Source organism: Pteropus alecto, unplaced genomic scaffold, assembly GCF_000325575.1.
Source record: "Pteropus alecto unplaced genomic scaffold, ASM32557v1 scaffold25, whole genome shotgun sequence".
NCBI classification, from domain to species: domain Eukaryota; kingdom Metazoa; phylum Chordata; class Mammalia; order Chiroptera; family Pteropodidae; genus Pteropus; species Pteropus alecto.
In genome coordinates this window covers 32,923,162-32,947,723 of record NW_006441955.1, presented here as the reverse complement: position 1 = coordinate 32,947,723, position 24,562 = coordinate 32,923,162, and the positions used below count along the sequence as shown (strand labels likewise).

The window sequence follows — 24,562 nt, the reverse complement described above, 5'->3', positions numbered from 1 at the left end:
GGGCAGAAGAAAAGTGTGAAAAGTAGAACTTTCATGGGGGACATTACAGGGCATTCCCTCAGTTGGGAAAGGAATAGGGGTGTAAAAGGAATAGGGGCATAATATGTTTGACAACCAATAACAAGTTTGTTGAGGCTGAAGTGAAGAATGGAGAAGAAGTAATGGGAGACGTGGCTGAAAAGACAGCCTGGGGTCGGGTTGTGAAGGACCCTGAATATCATATTATAGAAACTGATTTTTTTCTCTTAGCGATAGAGAATCAAACCATTTTAATCAGGGCAGGATGATAAGATTTATGCTAGAGAGATTTTTCTGATAGTAATATGAAGGTTGGAGTAGAAGTATGTGATATCCAGAGGGAAAAAGAACAGATAAGGCTATTATGATAGTACAGATGGAAGAGCATGAGAACCTCCAATGTAGTGCCAATAAAGGAGAAAGAGATGGAGTTAAGAGAAACTTTAAAACTAGCAAGACAGGACCTAGTGTCTCATTAGCTGTACAGGATGAAGAAGAGGAAAAAGCTGAGGATGACTTAAGGTTTCCCTCTTTGTGTAATGAATAGATAAAGAAATACTGAAGTAGTCAAAGTTTTGTGAGAAAATGACTCTGGCTTTAGACATGATGACTCTGAATTGCCTTGGGGCAGGGGAAGAGGTCTAGAAATTGGATAAATGAGTTTGGTTTGTAAGAAAAACTTGCTAAATATCAACGCTTGAACAGGACCATTTTTGTCTTTTTCCTTGTTTATACTAAATGCTTAGCATAATGCCTGATATATGGTAGGCACACTGAATGAAGAGGTAGGTAATACATTTAAAAATGCAGATCTATGTAGAATATTCAATATAGAATAGCTTATTAGGAGACACTTCGGAGAATCAGTTTGTAACTATACAAGTAATACGTGGATATTTTCTCTACAGAATACGCATAATACCCCTGCCCTAAAGCACAATATTTCATTTATCCACCTATCTCCAATTTTACCCATCTCACCCCAATGCCACTATTATACATAGATAACTATTCTTGTCAATTTGATGAATATTCTTCAAACTTTTAGAATGTATTTATATACACTTGCAGATAATATAGCTATGTTTTGTGTTTACTTATTTTTATAAAAATAGGATCATAATTTGGGAGAATTTTAAAACAACTAATTAGAAATATTTATTTAATAATACATTAGATCTTATATAATTAATTATCAGAAGTTTAAAAGATTTAACTAAAGTCCATTAAAACAAATGTGATTCTAAAATTGCTAAGTTAGTTATTTTTATACACAAGTTTTTAGCAAACTTATTTTGGCAGCAAAACAACATTATAACAATTAAAAAAAATACTTTGATTTCTCTTTTGTTTCATTCTTTAACATATTTCCTTAATAATACTGAACTTAACAACTAATTAGGTAATATGGTTTAAAATATATATTTCACCAAATGCTTACTATGTGTCAAGTACTGTGTTAGGTATTTTCATTTATCAGCTTATTTAATATTCAAATCAAGCTTTTAAGATAAATATTTTACAGAAGCAGAAAATGAAGCTCTCAGAGAGTAATTTGTCTAAAGTCATATAGCTAGGAAACAGCAAAGCTAGGAATCAGACTAATTTTGATTCCAGAGTCTCAGTAAAAATTCACTGATCACCCAGTATATGCCAGCCACCCTTCTAGGTGTTCCACAGTACACAGAATAGAGATGGTCCTTGCTCCTCCCTTTAAGTGAGGGGACACAGACAATAAAAATGTAAAAAATAGATACATAAGATGACTTCATGCAGAAATAAAATGCTATGGAGAAAGCAAAACAGAAAATAGAACAGAGACTTGACTTGGACATTAGTGACGCAGTGGTATTTTAGATAGGGGACTCAGGAAATGACCTTCAAAGAAATAACATTTGAGGTAAGATCTGAATAATTAGAGGCAGGTAGTTCAGATCTGAAGTAATGCAATGTATCATTTTATTTTTGTATTTCACTGTACTTGTCCATTTGTATATGAATTTTTTCTCAGCAAAAATAAAAGTTCAAGGCAGAACTAAATTTTATATTTCTCTTAAAAAAAAAAAAAGGCAAAACAAAACAAAAACAAACAAATTCCCATGGCAGCACAGGTTTAGGCATAGTCTAGATGTCCTGTTTTAATTTTTAAATATTCAGGGAATGAATTATTAGTATCCTTCTACTACTTTCTGGTCTTTTGCCTCCTTTTTGAAAGCTTCACTATCCAGCAGAACATATGTATTTCTTCATCTGAAACTTGAAGGAATGACAATATACTATTATGTGCTCTATGTACCCCTAATGATTATGAAAAGAATTAAATAAAGGAGTGAAAGTGAAAAATGCTATATAAATGTCAGCTGTCAGGATATAGACAAGTGATGAAAATTCAAGAATAAACCCAATAAAGGTTTACTATTGGTTTGGGATGTTTTGGAGGAAGAATTGATTGAACTTGCTAATAATATGGATGTTGCATATGAGGGAAGAGGAGGATCAAAAATGACTCCTGGTGTTTTGGCTTGAAAAACTGGTAGATGGTACTGCCGTTTAATAAGATGGAGAAGACCAAAAGATAGTAGGCCTGGGGAGAGGAGGGTGAGCTCAGCGGAAAATGGGAAAAGTCATGAGTTCAGTTTGGAAAGTTAAGTGAAAAATACTATTAGCCTCACAAAAGGAAAAGTCAAGTTTGCCACTGAACATTATTAGAGATGGAAGTTTAGGGAAGAGGTCAGGGTTGGAGATACACATTTAGGAAACACCAGCATGTAGAGTGCAGCTATTAAGAGCACTTTCAAATCTTAGCTCCGTTACTTAAGAGCTATAAACTGGGGTAACACTGATGGGGGAAATATATATATATTTTTATATATTTAATTGCAAGTGTTTGCTATTATTTATTTTTATACATTTGAATAAGCAAAACCTTCATTTAATATCAAATTCAAAAACTACAAAAAGGTTTCTAATGAAGTCTGCTTTCTATGTTTTTTATTGGAGGCAATCTTCATACCAGTTTCTTTTATAGTCTTTGAGAGGTATCGTGAACATATGTAAATACTTAAAATATATACTTAAAAATTACCCTTTAAGATGCAAATACAAATATTTCATATAAACATATGATACAGACTCTTCTACACTTTCTTTTTTCACTTAACAATGTACTTTGAGTAAAGTCATGGGTCTAGACAGCATTCCCTAGGGAGAAAATATAATAGCAAAAAAGAAGAAATTTTACTAAAATGAACCTAAATTGTGTATGTAAATTAACAAGTGTGATTTAGGGTAATTAATGAAATTTTCGACATGGATAATAGAATAAAATATATATATTTATATACAGCAAAAAGATAAGTAAGGAGTTATAATAGTCCTTGCAGAGATCTATTTTCCATTTGGAAAAAAAATTAATTCAGAGAGCTTTCTTTCTTCCTAGAAAGAAATTGGTCATGAAAAACTCAGACAAATATCCAAAGCATACTCACACAGCTCTTGGTTCAGAAAAGACATCAGTATGAATGTGCATCATTAGGTCCCCACCAGCAGCGTATTCCATTACAAAGCAAACATGCTCTTTGGTTTGGAAACATGCAAAAAGGTTCACCAAAAAGGGATGCCTTACACTATTCACAGTTTCAAAAATTCTTTTTTCACACATCAAGCTGTAAGAGAAAACATTTAAAATTAATAGATTTTTTTTAAGTTCTAGTTGGAAATAACTTAAAAAAAATTACTAGACTAGAAATAAGCAAAGTTCTTAACTATTATAACTTTAAGATCATAAAATGTCTTAGTTTTGTTACAATGCTTTAAAAATTTTTTGTCTACTTGACATATATAACTTAAATTGAAATTTATTAATGCAAACTAAAACATCATTAGCATGACAAAAATTATAGAGTTCATATTGATAGTATCAGAACAGTACACATATGGCTGGTGGTTATAGTTAATTAGGGTGAATTGTGAAAATTATCAGGACTTGGTTATTAGAGAATTTAGCAACCCTAAGCATAATTTTAAAAACAAAGTTTGTGACCAAGGTAATTTCAAGGACAGTATTTTTAATTCATAAGCTACAGTATGCAAATATTTTACCATATAATACTTGAAGTTGAGAGGTAAACATATGCTGCATACAATTTTAATTTAGAAGGCTGGCTGGAAAGTAAAGGGCTACATGTAGAATTCTATATAACGTGCTTCAAGAAGATCCTTGAAATGATATAATTTCTCTGTAAAATCTATAGCAATCACGGATTTTTCCTGTATAAAGTCTTATGAATTTCTAGAAAGAATGGTGTTCAAATTTACAGATTCTGGAACATTAATTTTGCCTAAATAACAAAAAAATACTACTCCTCCTTTCCCTGAAAATATTTAGTAAACCAATGACTTAAAACTCAAAGTAGAAGAAAACCAGGCCAAATATTCAAATACAACTTGGAATTAACTTATTTTAAGTGCCTAATCAAAATAAAGATACCAAGAGATGTATTTTATTTCCAATTAGATTATATTTATATTTCTAATAAAAACAAAAGGCACTTTTTCTTTGTTTTGGAGACTGGAACTAAAAGTTGACACTGTTTAAAAACATTAATAATGCTTTTATTTTTAAAATTAAAAAAATGCTTAATTATGTTGATTTCAAAATGCCAAGCTAAAATTCTCATGTTAGACTGATGTAGACCTATCTCCTTTCTTTTGGGTCTTTTAAGAAAGAGTTAATTTTTTAAAAAGGCAATTTTAAAGATAAAGTATTTATTTGAGTAGATTAAATGGCTATGAGTAGAAAAAGTTAAATAGAATTTAAAAAATATTTAAGAGTATACCTGTTGTATAGAAGGAGCATAAAAGTTTCAATACAATGTTAATATATAGTTTTCTCCTGGATGATGAACTAAAACAGCTGTTCAGTTTTATATATTGACAGTAAACGCAGCTGTCATGAAATAGTGTTTCAACTCCATTTAATGGTCACATTCTAGATGAACTCTTACCTCTGATTTCACACAATGTGTTTATAATTTTATACAAACACAGAAAGTTCCATTATAATTATTTTTTAACGCTTGGGGCTTATGTCTACATATATTTCTAAATGTTACTACAAATTAAGTCATTATTAGGAATAAATTCATAGAACACTAAACAGAAAGTGAATAGCTTTGCTCTTCATCACCATTTAAATTTATTGGAAAAAAATGTCCAATTGGGCAAGATCTATATGATGGATTTAAATCAGTAAAACAACTGATTTACTAAGTCAATCTAAATTTTGGGTGATGTAGATAAAATATTTAAATGAATAAAATAAACTGATAAGGTGTTTTGGGCTCAAGTGGATGATAAACATGGTCTCTTCACTGTCTATGGTTTATATTTATGGGTGAATTACTATTCACTATGGATGAATGTATAGGTGAATCACTAATTCTCAACTGGATGGGTATTCGATTAGACCTGTCTTGAACATGTAAATGGTGTCAAAAACTGAGAATCACTGATTAGAATGCCTCTTAAAAAGGTTTTAATGCCATTCTTAAGAATTCTTTGATGAGGACTGGATATATATATCTTACACCATTAGGTAAAGAAGAAAGTCTCCCTATAGACCTAAATTGTCACAATAATAGTGAAAATTCAATCTCCTTTACAAGGCTGTACATAAATCCATCAGTAAACCATGATGTTCCCTTTCTATGAGCTACTATTGTCTGTATTATTTATTTTAAACTCACACATACGTAACCTCTTTTATTTACAAAACTAGTATATTTATGTCTTATCTCCTTAAGTGACTTGTTCCATCCTAACACTTTTTTGTGCTCTTCCTCCAGAGTTCAGTACATTATTAGAGATGCTAGAAACTTACAAACTTGTATAAATATTTTGGTCAGTGGAAAACCACATCATTAATAAGGCTAAGGCCTTATGATTGAATTTTATATATTTATATAATCTGGCTAGCTGTGCTTTTGCTGTACAAAAATATACTTCTAACCCTATCTTGTTGTCTCAACATGAACTAGTAAGAAAAGGAAGCTGAGTGAGGAGGCATTATAATAACGTGAATTTAACATTCTTACTCTGGAGTGGAAGAAGATGGGACCCAAGAGAGAATGTTCTATTAATGGTAGGTGGAGAATGATCTTTGTACATGAATTACATTACTTTGGAGTTAGTCCATAATTTATGTTCATTTAAAAAGAATTTAATTTGGAATTTTCTATGATCTATAAAAAAGGCAGTTTTCTAAGTAAAATAATATGAGAAAAAATTTAGAAAGTGAATATAAAGAATTCTGCTTAGTTATAATTAGCTTAAGTTGTTTATTATTTAGACTTGCAAGTAATAAATATATAGTACTTTAAAAAATATGGTCTAGTTTTTTATTTTCTAAATTAATTTTTTCCTTGCCTTCCTCCAGCTGCCCCTTTTCTGCTGCCTTCTTCAAATTTCTTTAAGAGTTAGTTCTACTTCTCACTCCATATTTTCCATTTTTCTTTTCTTGTACGAATTCTACTGGAGATTATTTTATTTCCATGTTACTGAATATGTAAATTTATACCTAAAGTTAGAAGAGGAGGCTCACTCATCAACTTTTCACTAAGGCTGGATTAATTTTCAGTAGGGATACTGGCCCGGGTTCTGACTAAAGCTCCATCATCTGATCTAAACATCCTTCTTTAATAGCAAAATTAATATTATTCTGTCTAGATTTAGTCAATTTTCCTACAGAAACTTATCTTAAACTAGTAACAGTGTGGCAGAAAGTTATATAAACCTATATAAACGTCTAGGATTAACAGTAGTACCAGTTTCCTATTATTTTAGGAAACAAATGAATTTACCATTTACAGACCTAGAACAAAGCAAACATTCTTCCAAAAAAGAAAAGCATTTGGCTCCATTATTACTGCAATTATGAACAGACAGTTCGATTAAAAGTTATAACCAACTACTGATGTAACATAAAAATATAGTTCTAAGCATATAACATGGTGTTCAGAATAGTTCATAAATATTCACCAAAATCCTTTCAGTAGCTTTAGATATTAAGAAAGTTTATTTTGATGTAATTGAGCAGTATGAGAAACAGGTAAAAAATAAATAGGCAAATCTAAAGGAAAAAAAATTTTATATAAAGAAAACCTTCATCTTTTAGTCCTAATTCTGAGAACTTCCCATATGATAAGGAAAAAAAAAAACATTAAAAGTAATGATTTGGTATATCTATATGGCACTTAATACAATTCAGGAGTGCAAGTATTACAAAAAAACACATTTTTTAAATATGTGGGTTAATAGGCTCAAAAGTGTTCAATGATTTGCCCTGGGGTCAAATCATTAATAATTAGAAATAATCAGGACTAGAAGTCATAGTCCCAAGCTCTTTTCATTATACATAGCTGTCTTCCATTAATATTAGTTGATGCTTCCTAGTGGTTTAAGAAAAATACTACTTGTAAATATCAAATGAAAGGCTCTTTCTATAACAAGTATTCTTTTTGTTGTACAATAATTTCCATATTTAATCACCCTATTTAAGATAGTCTTTTAAAAGTATATTCTCTAATTACAATACTATCTCCAAAGTCCCTAAATTTTAATAATTGTAACTATATATGTATCAATATCAATTCATATTTATTAAACCCAGAAAAGATGTATTGTTAAAAATGTCATTTTATGAAAAACAGAAAAAATAGATATAGGTGCATTAAAAAAAGTAGAATATATTAATCATTCAATTAACTGCAGATCTGTAAATGACATTTTAGCATTTCTGTAAGATGAAATGGGAAACAGCCTCACCCAACCACAGTTGAATAATAGTTCCTATATCATATAAACACTGTAATGTCTCCAAGCATAAAAAACTTAATAGATTTAGTTTAGATATCTCATCACCTTTCCTTGGTATTCCCTAACCAGTAAATTGTCACAAAAAGGGAAAAAAGGAGTTGGCCCAAAAGAAAAGCAATATTTAATAATGCCTACTTATGTCAAGTATAAATACATTAATTTCTTTAGTTTCGTCACATATTATGAAAACAAAGTTTTGCTGTTGCAGTTTATACATGAATTTTTATGATATTACGTCACAACTTTGGAAAAATACACAATTTCATTTTTAAAAAACTAACCTGTCTACTTCGTCTCGAGCTACAATGTCTCCTTTCTTTAAGGCTTTTATAGCAAACATCTCGTTTGTGTGTTTATATTCAGCCAAAAGCACCTAAAATGAGATTAAAATAATTATTTCCCATTTGAATTATTACTTTGCAGGTATTCCAAGAAAATTTAAAAGATTACCTTTCCAAAATGTCCTCTACCCAAGACGGCACAACATCGGAAATCTTGTAGATTAAACTGAAACATTTGTTGAGATCTGAAAACAGTAATGTCCATTAAAAATAAGGCAAAAGTATGGGCCCAAATATGTAGTAGCAAAGCTGTGTATATATTCTTTACCTTCTATCCTCAAGTTCTCGAATATTACTATGTTCTAGGCCTGACTGAGGAATATCAGGTTCATATTCAGATTGAGATTTTGGAAGTATATTATTTCTGTCATTTTCAATATCAAAAACAGTTTCTGAATCCTGTAAAATATTAAATACTCATTAAATCATAGAAACATTCAGAAAACAACTTATTTGGTAAGGATAAAGTTAAAAAATATCAAAAGTCAATATAAATATTAGTAAAAAAGTAAAATTCAGATATTGAATATTCATTCTATGGTTGTTAATTCTGTACTACATATATTTAAAATATGTGAAAAACTAACACATTATTGTCATTTTCAATGAATATTGGGAAATCATGTTAACCAAGGCAGAATATGAAGAGTATTTCAGGCAATATGTCATCTAATATTAATCATGCTCTTATGCTCCATCTAGCTTGAGCAGCCTATTTCATGTCTACTGGCCCATGAGCATCCAGAGGTTTTTATGTTTCATTCACAAGAAAACACAAAAACATAGGGAATTTTTCATTAATTGAAAGAAGTACCTCATTCACTATGATGCTCTTCTTGGTGATTTACATGGTGAAAATACAAAATTTAAAATGACTTGCCTGTCTTGGTGTATCGAAATCTCTTAATTCAGCAGATTCATTTATCTCTCCAAGGGAAGAATCACGTGGTGGGGCCGGAGGAGGTTCAGGTTCAAGATCAAAATCCAATTTGGTTACTGTAGAATCACTAATAGAATATAAATTCACCAAAAACAGTAATAAAAAAAATATATTTTAAATAACTTTAAAATTAAAGTGAACATTTTTTTAAAAAAGCAGAGCACTAATTTCAAAATACTATTTAGAAAAAATGAGACTTTCAATAAATCCACTGTAATCAATATGTACAAATGTCATAAAAACACTTATAAAAGTGAAGTTTAAAAATCTTAGACACATACCTGGCTGGAGGTGCTAGCTCAGGGATGCGTACATCAACCACTGGCACTGTAGCAGGCACAGGCGCTTGAGGGCTGAATGTGCCAGAATGATTTACTGTAGGAATAGCTCTTCTCACTAGCCTTCCCCAAGTGGCAATATTAATATTCATTTGAGGAGCTCTGAGAAATGTTTTGCCTATGGATATTGTGAATAAAGAAAACAGAGCAAGTAATTTTTTATATATTACCAAAAGCCATAATTTAAAAATTCACATTCATCAGTTTATAATTTATGAAGAACAAAATTTGTCATCTAAAAAATATTTAACTATTTGTTATTAAAGGCTAGTGCACAATAGCAAAAATAGTTTTAAAAATAAATAGGTAGGAACTGTTTTTTTTTAAGTCTAGTAATAATATATGTGGTTAAGGTTTAAAAAAAGAATTCTTATCTTTTAGAGATACTAACTGTAATATTTAAAGATGAATCAATATGATGTCTGGTTTTGCTTCAAATAATCTGAGGAAATAGTGAGTGAATGAAATATAGATGAAACAAAACTGGCCATGAGTTGACTGATGTTGAAGTTGAGTGATGGTACACTGCACTGGTCTCTCTACTTGTGGATTTGTTTGAAATGTTCCTTAATAAAAAGTTAGAAATAAATGAACAAATAAAAAACCAAAAAACAAAGATGGCTATCACTTTTTAAAGCATATGTAGAATTTCTATATTTAAGAAAACACTAAGTCACTTAGTATTTGATTTCTTAGTAATTACCTTGTTGTTTTGAAAAAATTTTCTTTTGTCTTTGGAGTTTTGGTCTTCTTTCAATAACTGGATTAAAAAAGGTAACCTGAAATGAAGAAAATTTGAGTTGCTATTAATACAGCATTGGATTTCTGGTTCATGAAATTCACTATACTTCTAAATTTTGAAACTTAAGGGAATCTTAGATATAATTTTGTCTGACTCTCTCATTTTCTAGATGAGAAAACAAACCTAGAGAGGATAAATTATTTGTTTTAAGGTAATACACCTTTTCAGTGCAAGAGCTGAGCTAAAATACTCTTTGTACTTCTATATCATGTTGCCTACATATATAATTTCAATTGTAGTTATGCACATTTAATAAAATACATTTATTACCTCTGCAAATAAAGTACCCTGTGGTTCCAAATAGAGACACATGCCATGCCGTTGGTTGTCTAAAAAATCTTCTAACCTCAGAAATTTTACTGCACACAGAGATCGCCAATCACGCCAGTAAACTGAAATTTCCAGTTCACGTGACTAGGATAATTAAAAAAAAAATAAAGAAAACAGAGAAGACATCATTGGACACACACTTGAATAAGATATCACAAAAAATATAAAATACAAATACAGTAAACAAAGAACACACACGCAATGGTTGTACTATTTTAAAGAGTGCTTTTCAATATTTCTCTATAATAATATTACTCTAATGAACATATACATTTTAATTCAAAGGAAGAAATTCATACTCTGACAGTGTCCAGATAAGCATTCCCGTTACATAAAGAATATTCAACTGGGAACAACCAGTACAAATGAACGACTACAGAAACTCTTTCCAATCTTAATAGCTGTAATCTTTAGGATTTTTCTCCTTCACGTGGCTGGTCTCACTTGCTGTGCTAAAAGACCTCAGTGCTCACCTCAAAGAACCTATTTCAAACCTAATTTCCCTGTCTTTATGTTAACCAGGAAAAGGTCTGTGAACATTTACTCAGCACTTACAGTGTGCCACATACTGTGCTAAACACTTTAAGAATGTTAGGTCACTTAATCTTAAAAAGAATAGCCCTGGGTAATAGGACTGTTGATAGCAGGGGCCTGCTATCATTGGTAGGAAGCAAAAGGTAAATTTAGACTAAGTTTTATACAAAAAGATGTTCATTTATTATAAAATCAACGAAATAGGAAATAGGAAACGAAATAGGAAATAAGCAAGAACTTGTATGTCCAAAAACCAGAGACAAATATATGGTACTATATCCATGTAAGCGTATGCTCTGTATCATGAAAAACAATGCTTACATGAAAAACATTTAAGGTTTTAACAATCACTTATTAAATGTACTTGAAGAACACGGTTTATAAATTGAGGGTCAAGCCATAAAATGACCTCTGATGTTATAATCTATATACATTTTAATTATAAACCACCAAATTTTCCATTATTTTGTTTTTCAGGATTTTGAGGACCACCTACAAAAAGAGATAAATGTTTTTGCCTTTAGGCTCAACACAGTAATAAATTACCTCTTTCATATAATAGCTTTCAATTTATGAACTTATACATCTTATTATGTAAGTTCCTAGTATACAAAATAAAAAATCTTTTGACTTTAAACTAGTTGATGCAAATGAACACAGGAAACGCTTATAAAAAATAGAACATGAAAAAAATGATTCTAGACACAATGCACCAGAAGGTCTCAGAGCCAATCAGGAAAAGGACTAGAAAAAGATATCTATGGCAGTGACTATGTGAGCCCAGGGCCTCCTACCTAATTTCTTCTCTCTGGTAATCATTATGGGAGAGAATACTTGGAAAGGGAAAGTATGAGTAGAATACAATTATTTTAAGATCAGCAAATGGCATATAAAAGGGGTAGAAGTGAATGCTATAATATTCACGTTAAAAGTAAGTATTTTGGAAACAGTTATTTTGGGAAACAGAATGAAAAATTAACCCAGAGATTGGTAATTGAGACTAGACTGTTTTAGACTAGAGGAGGAGAGGTCAGTTTCTCCCACTGGTTCAGGGAGGAAGACTTTTTATGAATCAAGCAGATACAAGGGGTATAAATGCCGGGGATGGAATCAGTACTTTTTAAAAGTTCTTATACTTTCACACTGCTAAAATAACATTGTACCTTTCTCTGGATGACAAGAAGTCTAATCACCTCATTTGTATTAGCCACTATGGTAAAACTCATATATTGACTCATTTCTCTAACATCTGCCCTCTTTATTCCATGCTTCAAAATGCAGTAAACTAGAAAGGTCTGAGATTAGGGATGGAAGGACATCTTAAAGCCTTAGGCTAGCTTTCCTGAAGTACTATACTGAGGTTTTAGGATTAAAGCCCTTCAAATTTTGTTACTTTGCATAGTTCATGGTATCACTCTCTCCATAATTTAAGGGAGGGGCAGCTGTGAGCTAGAGCAGATTAAGATATTTTATGTCAGTACTCAAACACTGTTTCATAGTACCCCAATCTCTAACATCCAATGTAATTTAAATAGGTAAACAGGAATACAACATCTGAAAAGCAAAGTACTTTCTATGTAAGGAGATGCCACTAACATTTATTAAATTTAAACTGTGAGTGTGGTTGTTTAATTGCTGGCAATTTCTAGAAGCAGGTCAGTTTTAAAGCAAAGTACATGCTTGTCGGTAAAATGTCAAACTCTTAAGAGCAACAAAGTTCTAGATAGAAGGAAATCACCAGAACGGCTGAGCAGTATGATCTGACCTAGGTACTGACTGGCAGTACTGGCAAACTGTCCCAACTTGTGTTTCATTTTCTTATTATGAACTGAACCTAGGATCAAAGAGAAAACTCTGTGGTGGACCTAAGAAATCTGTACGGTTTGAAGTCTCTGCAATCCCTAAAAGTAAACATAAAAAGGTAAGAGACATTGACTCAGCCCTACATGTAGGAAGGGAAGGAAAGCAACAACTTAAAACATGTGTTATGATTTTAAAAACCCAGTACACACCCAGCATAAAAAGAACAGAAGCACAAAGAAGGTGAGGGTTCCCAAACTGTCCCTAAGTAACTCTGGAGCTATAGAGATATATTTTTTTTCATAGGAAACACCGTGACATCTGAAGGACACCATAAGTTCAGTTTCAACATTAGAACGTACCACATTCTTTCCAATGACACTGCATCTTTGTTAAACTGTTTTCAGCAACTGATTTTTCAACATGAAAGATCATGTTGAAATCATGCTCAACATGATTCCAAGCCTTGAGAAATTATATCGTATACAACAGGTAGACATATCCCATTAGTAACTTGATACATAAAAATATTATCTTTTCTCTCAATTAGGACTTAAGTACTAAGTTAATAACGACTTCTTTTTATTGAGGTATAATTAACAAATAAAACTGTAAGATATTTAAAGTATATATTGTGATGATTTGATATATGTATACATTTTGAAAGAATTCCTCTCATCTAGTTAATTAACATGCCCATCACATCAAATATTTTATATATTATATAATTGGTGAGATTATATATAGAAATATATTTCGTGAGAACATTTAAATTCCATTCTCTTAGAAAATTTCATTTATATAATAGTGTCCAACTATAGTGGCCATGTTGTACATAAGATGTTTAGACCATATTCATCTTATAGCTGAATGTTATACCTTTTGACCAACTTCTTCCTATTTCTCCCACCCTCCAGACTCTGGCAAACACTTTCCATTCCGTTTCTATGAGTTTAACTTTTTTTTTAGATTTCACATATAAGTGATACCATGAGCATTCGTCTTTCTCTGTCTGGCTTATTTCACTTAGCATAATATCCTAGAGGTCCATTCATGTGGTCACAAATGGTAGCATTTTCTTCTTTTTTTCACGGTTAACATTCCATTGTGTTTGTGTGTGTACGCTCACACAAACACATCACATTTTCTTTATCCATTCATCCGTTGATGGACACTTAGTTTTTTTCCAAATCTTGGCCATTGTAAATCATGCTGCAATTAACATGTGAATGTAGATATCTCTTAGATATCCTGTTTTCATTTCCACTGGATATATACCCAGGAATGGAATTGATGGATCATGTGGTAGTTCTATTTTTAATTTTTTGAGAGATTTCTATACTGTTTTTCATAGTGGTTGCACCAATTCACATTCTCATCAACATAAGGGTTTTTCTCCTCATCCTCATCTATGCTAATCTTGTCCTCTTGATGATAGCCATTCTAACAGGTGTGAGATGATATCTCATCATGGTTTGGATTTGAACTTCCCAGATGATTAATGATGTTGAGCATCTTTTCATGTACCTGTTGGCTATCTGTATTTTTCTTCTTTGGAAAAATGTCTATTCAGATCTTCTGCCCATTTTCTAATCAAATTATTTTTTTGTTATTGAGTTGTATGATTTTTTTAATATATTTTTTGATATTAACCCCTTATCATATAGATAATTTGCAAATATTTCCTCTCATTCTGGAGGCTGCTTTTCCATTTTGTTGATGGTTTCCTTTGCTGTACAGAACCTTTTTAGTTAGTAATTACTTCTTAATAAATGGTATTTCTTTTAGCCTAGAGACACACTATAAAAAAAATTACTGGGACACTGAGGATCCATGAATCAAAAAAGTTTGGGAACCTCTGACAGATGAAAATGAGAGCTAAGCTCCACTGTTGAAAAGAAAAGGAAGGGCAAAAGCAAACTTTCTGTAGCCACTAAAACAGAGAAAATTACTTGAAGCATGTAAAATTTAAGTGCCAAGGAAAGGCGAGATTTTGTAAAGATGCACATAGCAGATGTCACATTAATTGGTCTTCTATTTCTTCTACTAATTGATCTTCTGTGGGGTTCTGAGGATAACATAGGCTTGGAAAACATATAAATTAGGGTCCCAGAAGCAAAGAGACTGTATACTAAAGGGGTTTGAGTTTTAAAAATTGGCTATTTATGGAGGTGTGATTAAGGTTAAGGAACTAACAAAGGATGGGATGGTCTGAGGACTAGCAACAGTAGAAATCTACTATCACCCCTAGCCTAAACAGGCAAGAGGGAGAATCCAATGAGAACTGGATCTTGGAAAAGGGACTGTCCAACAGGAGCCACAGATGAACATTACTGTGAAAACAGGGAAGGAGAGAGGAAAACAAACACCCCAACTTCCCTTTCCTCCTGTTCTTAGATAACCTAACAATGCCTCATATTGTAAGTTAGAGCCCAGTAATTCAAGTTCGCAACAATTTGCCCCAGGGGCAAAGAGGAGGACTGAGAAGAGGCACTGGGACAAATGGAAAACCACCACCTAAGGAAGCAGTAGTATCTGTTTTCAGTTCAGGAGTCCAATGAGGGTGATTCTCCAGCTGGAATAAATGTGACAAAAAGAGGATCTTTGGGGAGGATGAGAAACACAGAGAGTAGGAGACTGAGACAATGGAGAACGGAAGGCTGTGTGTGATCTTTGCTTGAAAACTTTGCATCCTATAGATGTAGGTGACTCTACCCCTTCAGAAACAGAGAAGTAAACAGTTACAATACAAACTAGTTCTGTAGCAGTTATGTATAACTGCTTCCTATATCAATTTACATCCTATGAAAAATTCCAAAGACTCCCTATTATTCCAGACCTTTTTTGCCTCTGTCTTTATGTATATAGTTCCTATTTCTAATCTTTTCTATCTTACTCCCCAACCAAAATCAATATTGTAATATAATATTTCATAATATTCTTTCCCTTGTACCAATACAAATTCTCTCTTTTTATTAAAGCCAAATTAAACATCCATCTCCTTCACAAAGGCATTCTTGACTAAATCCAGTCTGTATGTTTTTCCCTTGAATTTTTAGATGTAGATAACTTTTTATTTATCCTTCTAGGGTCTTGTGTTCTCAAATATGAAGATTCCTATTTGTCATCAATTCTGGAAAATTCTAAGCCGTTATTGCTTTGGACATGGCCACTGCCCCATTCTATTTCCTCATTCTGGAACTCCACTAAGTGTATTAGCCATTCTCATTCTATCCTTTATGTCTCTTAGTCTCTTTTTCATATTTTTCATCTCTGTATCTGTGTTGTACTCAGGCAACTCCTTTAGCTCCAACTTCCATGCCACTAACTCTCTTGTTATTTAACACATTCACTTAGTTTTGAATTTCACATGTTGTGTCTCTTATTTCTATAGGTTTTATTTGGTTCTTCTCATCCAGCTTCAACAGTTTATCAGCTAATGACCAATTATGTTTCATTGCAATCTTTCCCTCAATTATTCTGAAGCAAATCTCAGATGTCTATAATTTAATTAAATTATTAAAAAAAAAAAAACTCTACCTAGTCATTTTTGGTTCATTACTCATTCTTTCCTTGTGTTTTTAAATTCTTCTTTTATTTAAATATTTTGAAATTTTATTTTATCTCTGTAACTAATAATCACATTATCTGTTGCTTTTTACTCCTGGTGGTTATATCTTTATGTATTTTGAATTTTGGTGCAAGCTCATACTGGGCAGAATTCTTCCCTAAGCTTCAGAAACACAGTTTAATAGTTTTTACTGTCTTCGACTTTTTTTTTTTTTTTAACTCTATTATACCACAGATTCTTTTATGGAAAGAACATTTCTAGCTCCTTTGTATTTCTCATAGTGCTAAATGCAGGCCTTGCCCATTAAAGATCAGAGGTAGAATAAGCTAAAATGCCTAAAAACTGTGCTTCAGAACATTGATTTTCTAATGACAGTTGAGGCATGAAGAAATAAATCAGATTCAAATGTGTGGGGAGGGTGGGAGTAGGTAAGAAAGCAGACATTTTTTAATTACACGTCTTCCCCCTCCTCAAATTCTAATGTATTGTCTATTTGGGAATCTATTTGAGAATCACCGTACCAGCTGGAAAGTGTCACTGTCCCTTGGGTATGTTGAAGTGGGAGAAAATTTGAGAAAAAATGTTTTAATTAAAATAATTTTTGCATAAGTTATTTTTATTTATCTCATTAATACTTAATGAATACCTATACTAAGAACTGTAATGGAGATACAAAGAGGAGCAATTTATGGCCCTTTTCTCAAACAGTTCATAGTTTTGTTAGGAAGACAGAAATATAAATAAATATTGGCAATAGAGACAACAGGCAGAATGATACAAAAGGGAGAGCGGACCAATTTTTTTCTAAGAAAAAGGTAGTAGAAAGATCAGAAAAGATCGGAATTACTCGAATTAGGTTTTGAGAGATAAATCACAAGATTAAAGGAGAGGACATAGTAATAAGGGAAAAGAATGTATAAAGTTAAGCAAGCATATAGCATGTTGCAGAGAAAGGAAATAGTTTCATGTAGTCAAAGCCTAGAATATACATAGGAATACCTTGGGAAATGAAGATGGGCAGAGATATAAAGGGCTTTGTATGACATGTAAAGAAATTTGGTATTTAACTTGTAAGTTACAGGCTGACACTAAAAGATTTAAAATATAGAGGAACAAAGATCGAATCAGATCAGATGCTATAGTAGTTAAAAAGGGCTTTAGAATGAAGATTGCCCAGTGCTGTTCAAATCTTAGCTCTATACCACTTATTAGTGTTGTGACCCTGGGCAAGTTACTTACCCTTTTTGAGCTTCAGTTTGCTCATCTGTAAAATTTGTATAATAATGGTATCAAGGTCCTAAGGTTACATGAGAACTGAAAGTTAAATATAGTCAATGTTCAGTAAGTGTTTGCTATAATGATGATGATGATGATGATGATGATGTGAGCCTAAGAAAATCTACATTGGCAGATTCCAAATCTACACTAGATGGACCGGAAACAAAGAGACAAGTTAGCTCGCTATTACAAAGAATACGGACTCTGGCTTCATATAGACTTGGCTTTGGTGTCAGAAACCTGTGTTGACTCCTGGAACTTTCTAGCTGTGTGGCCTGAGAAGTTACTTAAACTTTCGGAACCTCTGTAATCCCAAACAGTGGTAACAACTGTACATACTACATATGGTTATTATGAGGATTACATGAGACATTAAGCTTAATATGTCTTGTTCAGAATCTATTATAGCAGAAGTTTCATGTAATATATAATGGTAAGGTAAGGAGGAACAGATTGTGAGTACAAATTACTATTTCAAGAATCTTGTCTAGGAAAGAGGGGCCTATCAATAGAGCTAAAAGGAAGCAAAATCAATTTTTTTTTAAATTGGAAGGAACGTGAATATATGCAGCAAGAATTAGAGGTGAGAGGACAGGAGGACATTAACAAATATAAGTGACAGATGGGATAACTGATGGGACAAGAATTAGAAGACGAGAAAGAATGGAAAATGGAGGACAAATTGAATGCATATAGAATCTTACAGCAAAGAGAGTGCCGTCTTTTACTAAAACCAAGGAGGAAGATACAAAAATATTTTTGTAGGTGATAGGAGAAATGTGAGGGAGCTGAGGTCTAATGGTCTTAATTTTAGCTATAAAACAGAAGCAAAGGGGTCTGAGGTGGGGTAGAAGACTTGAAGAGACAGGTAAAAGAAAAGCTGCTGGTAATAGGGTAAAGATCTGAAATGTGAGACAACTTTTACAAGTCTGGCTGAGGTTAAAACTAAAATTTATACAGTAAGAGGTATGATTCAGCAGCATTCAGCAGATCACAGTTGAGAAGTCAGATGGTATGACTGATTTGCTGTTGGGGGCTTCCATAGTAGGTATGCTATAAAGACAAGGTTGAAAGATGTGGTGGGGGCATCAGGAAGAAATGGTTCAGGGTAACATTAGTGTAAGGGTAAATAGAGAAGAAAATGAAATTTGGAAGGGGTTGATGAAACCTTCTTCAACCCCTTCCTGAAGAATAAAGGAAGTAGAATTGTTGATCAAATATCTAGCTTTGTGGCAATAAAGTAAAAGAGCAGAGGAATAACAATAATAACATGAGTTATCATTTACTGCATAACCATTATGTACTACAAGATATCAATCTAGGTGCTTTATGTAGTTATCTCATTTAGTTGAATAAGAGATATAGTGAAAGTTTGGCACATTGAATTTAAGATTTCAGAACAATTCATTGCTAAAATAACAAGAAGTAAAGGTATACTGGATTTGAAGTGTTCAAAGAAGTTTAAAATAATAGGTTAAATGAGTTGTTTAGATATACAGATTTTTTTTTTAATCCCCCATAATAATGGCAGATGTTGGAGTCAAGAATCAACGTCCTTAAAGAACACTGGAGAGTACCTAGTAGTCAAGAGATGATAGGAAAAAAAAGTAGACAGTTGAATATATAGTTTGTTGTCTCAGAGGACTCACATAGGAGGATATGACTTGTCATTTGATAGTAGTAGAATTCAGAAGCATCAAGAGAGGTAAAAGGGTAATTATATCTCCATTATAAGTTAAAAAACAGCATCTCAGATTAAGTAATATCCTCTATGTTAGATGGCTCATACATGGAAGAAACTAAAATGTCTTTGTATTCCTATTTTATGGCTTATTCTGTATTAAGATGCTTTATTCCCCATTAAAAAGATGTTGCCTGTATTTTTATCCTTTTATGGGAAGAAGAGCATCTTTCTCATTGCCATAGTTTCTATGAAAAAACATTCATTTTCACTTTCCCCCTAAATATCTCAGCCTTGACCCTCTTACTTATGCGCCAGCATCAGTTACCTGACAGAAAACCTTCTTCCTTTTTTTCTGAGAGCCAGGCTGTTAAATGGATACATACAGTTCCCTCATTCCTTAAGTTTTACATGGGTTGGGACCCACAATGATCTAAGGGTCTGAGTATAACTACATTGTTGCTGCACATGCAACCACACTCTCAAATATCAGCTTGTTTCAGTAATAGAGATGACATTTTATTTTCCATTAGTCACGTCTTTGTTTCTTTGAAATAGTTCATAACTCAGGCAGGGAAAAGTCCCATAGACGAAACTTCCAATCATTTTTTTAGTGCCTCATTCTTAAGACAGCTAAGGATGCTAGACATTTGACCAACTCTGCAATATGATAGAGATCATAAAATAGATCTCAGAATAAAGATAATTCAGGGAGAAGAAAACTTTAAACTGATATCCTCGATAATGTAAGAGAAGATATTGTCCCCATGAAAGAAAAAGAGGATATTAAACAAAACGAAGAGTGAACTTTTAGAAATTAAAAATGTGATATCAGATATAAACTTTTAAATAAAAGTCTTGGCAAATAAAGGTGTCAAAATTTCCTAGAAAGTAGAACAAAAAGGCAATCTGATAGAAAATAGACACGAGAAAATCAGAGGATGAATCTAAGAGGTTCGACTTGCAAGAGAAGCACTGAAAACTGAGCAAGAAATTGTCAAATAAGTAATTTCTCAGACTGAAGCAAACTATCAAACTAAAGGTGCCACACAGTTCCCACTACAGAGAATAAAAACCACCTATCCCAAGTATACCACTGTGAAATTTCAGAATCCCAGGGGAAAAGATAAAAAATCTTAAAGTCATTTAGAGAGAAAAAGCAGAGCAAGATCAAAGATTAGAAATCAGAGACATATGAGAATTCTCAACTACAATACTGGAGAGCTAGAAAATGATTACGTAATTACTCAAAATTCTTAATGAAAATAATCTCAAACCTATAATGCTAGACTCCAAATATGACAGAATAAAGATGTTTGCAGATATGCAAGATCTCTAAAACTTTCATTCACCTTTCTCTCAGAATGTAAATGGAGTATATGACGATCCACCAAAATCAGGAAGACAAGGAAGATGAAGGAGCAATTTAAAACTTCAAATGATCAACACAGAAAAATGGAATTCTCCAGATGATGGTGAAGAAGAGTCTTAAGATGAAAGCTATACAACAGCCATTTAAATAGAAGCAGAAAGATGTAAGGCTCCAGGAAGGATGTGAAGGAGCGGGCCACAAATTACTGATAGCTTACCAGACATATCTGCCTACATACAGTTGTTTTAGAGTCCTTCTGGGTATTTTGGTGATAAACAATAGGTACGTACAAAACTAAGCAAAGCAAAACAAAATAAATAAGCAAAAAAAAAAGAGGCATTAATTGGGTCAAAGGGAGGAAAAAGGTACCAAAAAGGAAATGTAATCATAGTATAGAGTATATTTCATTTGTAAATAATATTTAGATAGTCATATTACATGCAGACACCAAATTATTGATTTCACCGAATTATTTGGGAGAATGAGGAATGAGTATGGGTAGTTTAAGAGAGTTAAATTCTAACCTTCTTTAATGTAGTATGAATAGATAATTTCTGAAAATTTGAAACCAATAAATAATAAGAATCCCTTGAGTTCTCTAATAATCTGTCCTCTATCCTACACCTCAGCCTTTCTTCCCACTGTCATACCAATAAGTGCAATCTTTCTAGTCTCAGCTGTCTGAATTCTCTTTGACCATCACCTCCTAACATTCTAGCTCACTTTCTCTAATACCTCAGTATCCAGCCCCACTGTTACTTTCAATCTGTTCATCCTACTATCTTTTTATTGGCTCTCAATCTCTCCAGGTCCTCTCTTTGTCTTTTCTCGTTGACCAGTGAACATTTTCTAATTACTCTGCTTTTAACAGCATTGATTTCCTGCTAAAATCTTTCTAAGTTTCAGTTCTACGGACAGGGTACATCCCAGTTTCTAATACTGATAAAGATCATTCTCTTGTACATTAGTAAAATTAATCAAAATGAAATGTGAAAGGGAAAAGGTTAGATATAAAGGCTTAGTGTGCCCTCTTGCTTTTTATTTCAATCTCTATTTCTCATGGGAGAATTAAACCATTTACAACAAGAGAGCTGGGGAATTCAGAAAAAAATGAGAAACTATATAGTATTATGTTTATAATAAACATTAACAAAGACTAAAATTTATAAGAAAGTATAAAAGGCTAACCTGAGAAGAACAGAAAGAACACAGAACTGATAGCAGACTTTGCTAAGAGTTCTGGGTTATACTTTAGGCTAGTTATTTAACCCTTAGGCCGTAATTTCCTTATTAATCTGTAAAATCAGGGGGCTAGATTAAATTAGCAATTTTCAAATCTTTTTTTTTTAAGTGGCAAATTCCAAATGACACTTTACCCAGAAACCCAATAATAACAACAAAAAAAAGTCTCTGTGATGTCTCCTGAGATAATTCAGAACTCTGAGCTCCCAGGAACATAATTTGAACTTTTCTAGATCATTCTAGAGCTATGCCATTTCTAGAGTAACTCACAACTCTTAAAAGACCTACGAATCTTTGTATCTTGAACAGGATAGAAATAGTACAGACAACTTAGTTCCACAATGCCATAAAAAAGAAACTTGACATTTCAGGCAAAATGCTGGGTATGAACATGTCAGTTTAAAATAACATTTTCTGTAAACAGTCCTATAAATAAATATTCTATAAATATAAGAAATCAATAGAAGAGTAAAAAACACATGAAAAAGTAAAATGTACTATGGAAACAGAAGGAGTTATCATAATAAGGAATGTAGTTTCTGCCAAAGAGAAGTTTATAATCAAATTAGAGACAAATAACATGCATATTAGGAACCTAGAAGATCTAGTTGGCCTGAGGGATGAATAGCTTTACTTAGCTGCACAGAATCTTCAAAGTTTCAAAGGGAGGATTACTCCAAATTGGGAAGAATGTCTGATGCCATGAAGAAAAACAATTTTAGGTGAAGATTACAATTGCAAGTAAAGAATAACCAATCAACAGTTATCAGTCTATCTAGTTTTCTAAGTTTGTAGTTTGTATATTTTAAATTATTTTCTCTCTTCCAGGTTTTCAGCATTTTCTGCTGTTTCCTCCTCTGTGCCAGTTTTTTTCTCATTCAAGCAGCCAAAGAGGAATGAATATCCATTTAGAAGGACATGCAAGATCTAGTAAAAGCTCTGAAATTTATTAATATGTAACTACGAAGGTTCTCAGTTTCCTAAGGTATAAAATGATTATAAGACATTTAATTACTTTTAGGTTCCATTTTAAATATATAACCCCGTAATGCAATAACCTGGATACCAGACACATTTTCTAAGCAGACATTTCGCCTCTAACAAAGATTCTTTAAGTTTCATTTTGATCATATCACTCATTAAAAATTCTAAATTACTTTAAATAGGCTCTAAAATGAAAGGAAATGACATTCAACCAATTAATTTTCCATTACCTAACATGCTCTTCTATTATTCTTCAATCCATAGCCACATGTTAAAGCCTAGGGCTAAAGAAAGAATTAAAATCATTGAATGGCTAAAATGTGCCAGGCAAGGCAAGGCTTTAATACACTACCTCAGTGTTCCTTCCTAACGGTCCTCTGAAGGTTATATTTTACCCCTATTTTAGAGATGGTAAAACAAAAACTCAGCAGTTAAGGTTATGTAACTTGTCTACTATCAAATAGCTAATAAGTAGCAGATAGACAATGGACCTAGTTTGTCTGGCTTGAATGCCAAAATTATAGCAAACCTATTACATTAAAAATGAATGAAAACTGAGAGAAACATTTTATGGTCATAAATATTTATATGTCTTCACACTGTTTAGAAAGAAGACACAAATATAACAAGACATGAAGACTATATCTACATACACTAATAACCTCAACTATATTTCTTTGTAGTGGGCCTGACTGAATTATATTGGTCTATTTAAACAGCTAATTTATAGCATGTAACTGCTATTTCTTCTCCTGCCCTGAAAGAGAAAATATGAGTTGAAAAAAAATCTTAGAAGTGTAACTTTTTCCTGATATAAGGGATTCCCTTAAAGTCTTAAGTTGCTCATTCAACTTTAAGAGAACTTTCTACTTCCTATAGCAGTCTGTTTCATTTTTTAACAGTATTATTCTTTGTAATGAAATGAAACCTGCTATCATTTGACTTTTGCTTTGTCCTCCATAGCTACGAAGTATACCGTCAATCCAGGATGGAACATGTACTACAGCCTGTCCTTTCTCCAAACATTTGGCAAACATTGCTACTTGATCAGTATAACTTTCTCTGAAAAATAGGACCCATTTAGTAAATCTTAACAATGAGCTCTGGAAAAATCACTACCAATTGATTAGAGTTGATACATGCAAACTGAAATCTTATTGCTATCCATAGTCTATTCTTTTTGTACATGTTCCTCTTTTTAACTTTAAAGACAGTTATCAAGTCTTTGTTAAATCTCTTCTTTAATAGACTGAAAATCCCATGTTCCTCAATTGTTCCATATGTACCAGGGTTTTCATCATCTCATCATTCCAGCATTCTTTGTTGAATAACATTTTATAATGCTTATCTGAACCAACTTAGTTTTTTTTATTTTCTCTTTGGCAAACCTTTCTCCTCCTACCCTTGGGACACTACTTAAGATTTGATTGTTAGACTTTTGTTTCCTTATAAACTC

At 32.3% G+C, this 24,562-nt stretch overlaps 1 protein-coding gene across 1 annotated transcript in view; it reads right to left on the bottom strand.

The window, feature by feature from the left end:
• The window catches only part of PKN2 (protein kinase N2), a 118,433-nt gene that overhangs the window by 10,166 nt on the left and 83,705 nt on the right, over positions 1-24,562 (bottom strand). The window contains exons 9-16 of the mRNA XM_006919385.3: positions 10,585-10,728; positions 10,216-10,291; positions 9,456-9,630; positions 9,115-9,241; positions 8,503-8,633; positions 8,344-8,419; positions 8,175-8,266; positions 3,507-3,683 (exon numbers count right to left, since the gene is read on the bottom strand). Of these exons, the coding sequence (XP_006919447.1) occupies positions 3,507-3,683; positions 8,175-8,266; positions 8,344-8,419; positions 8,503-8,633; positions 9,115-9,241; positions 9,456-9,630; positions 10,216-10,291; positions 10,585-10,728 (998 nt within the window). The remainder of the gene's footprint in view (positions 1-3,506; positions 3,684-8,174; positions 8,267-8,343; positions 8,420-8,502; positions 8,634-9,114; positions 9,242-9,455; positions 9,631-10,215; positions 10,292-10,584; positions 10,729-24,562) is intronic.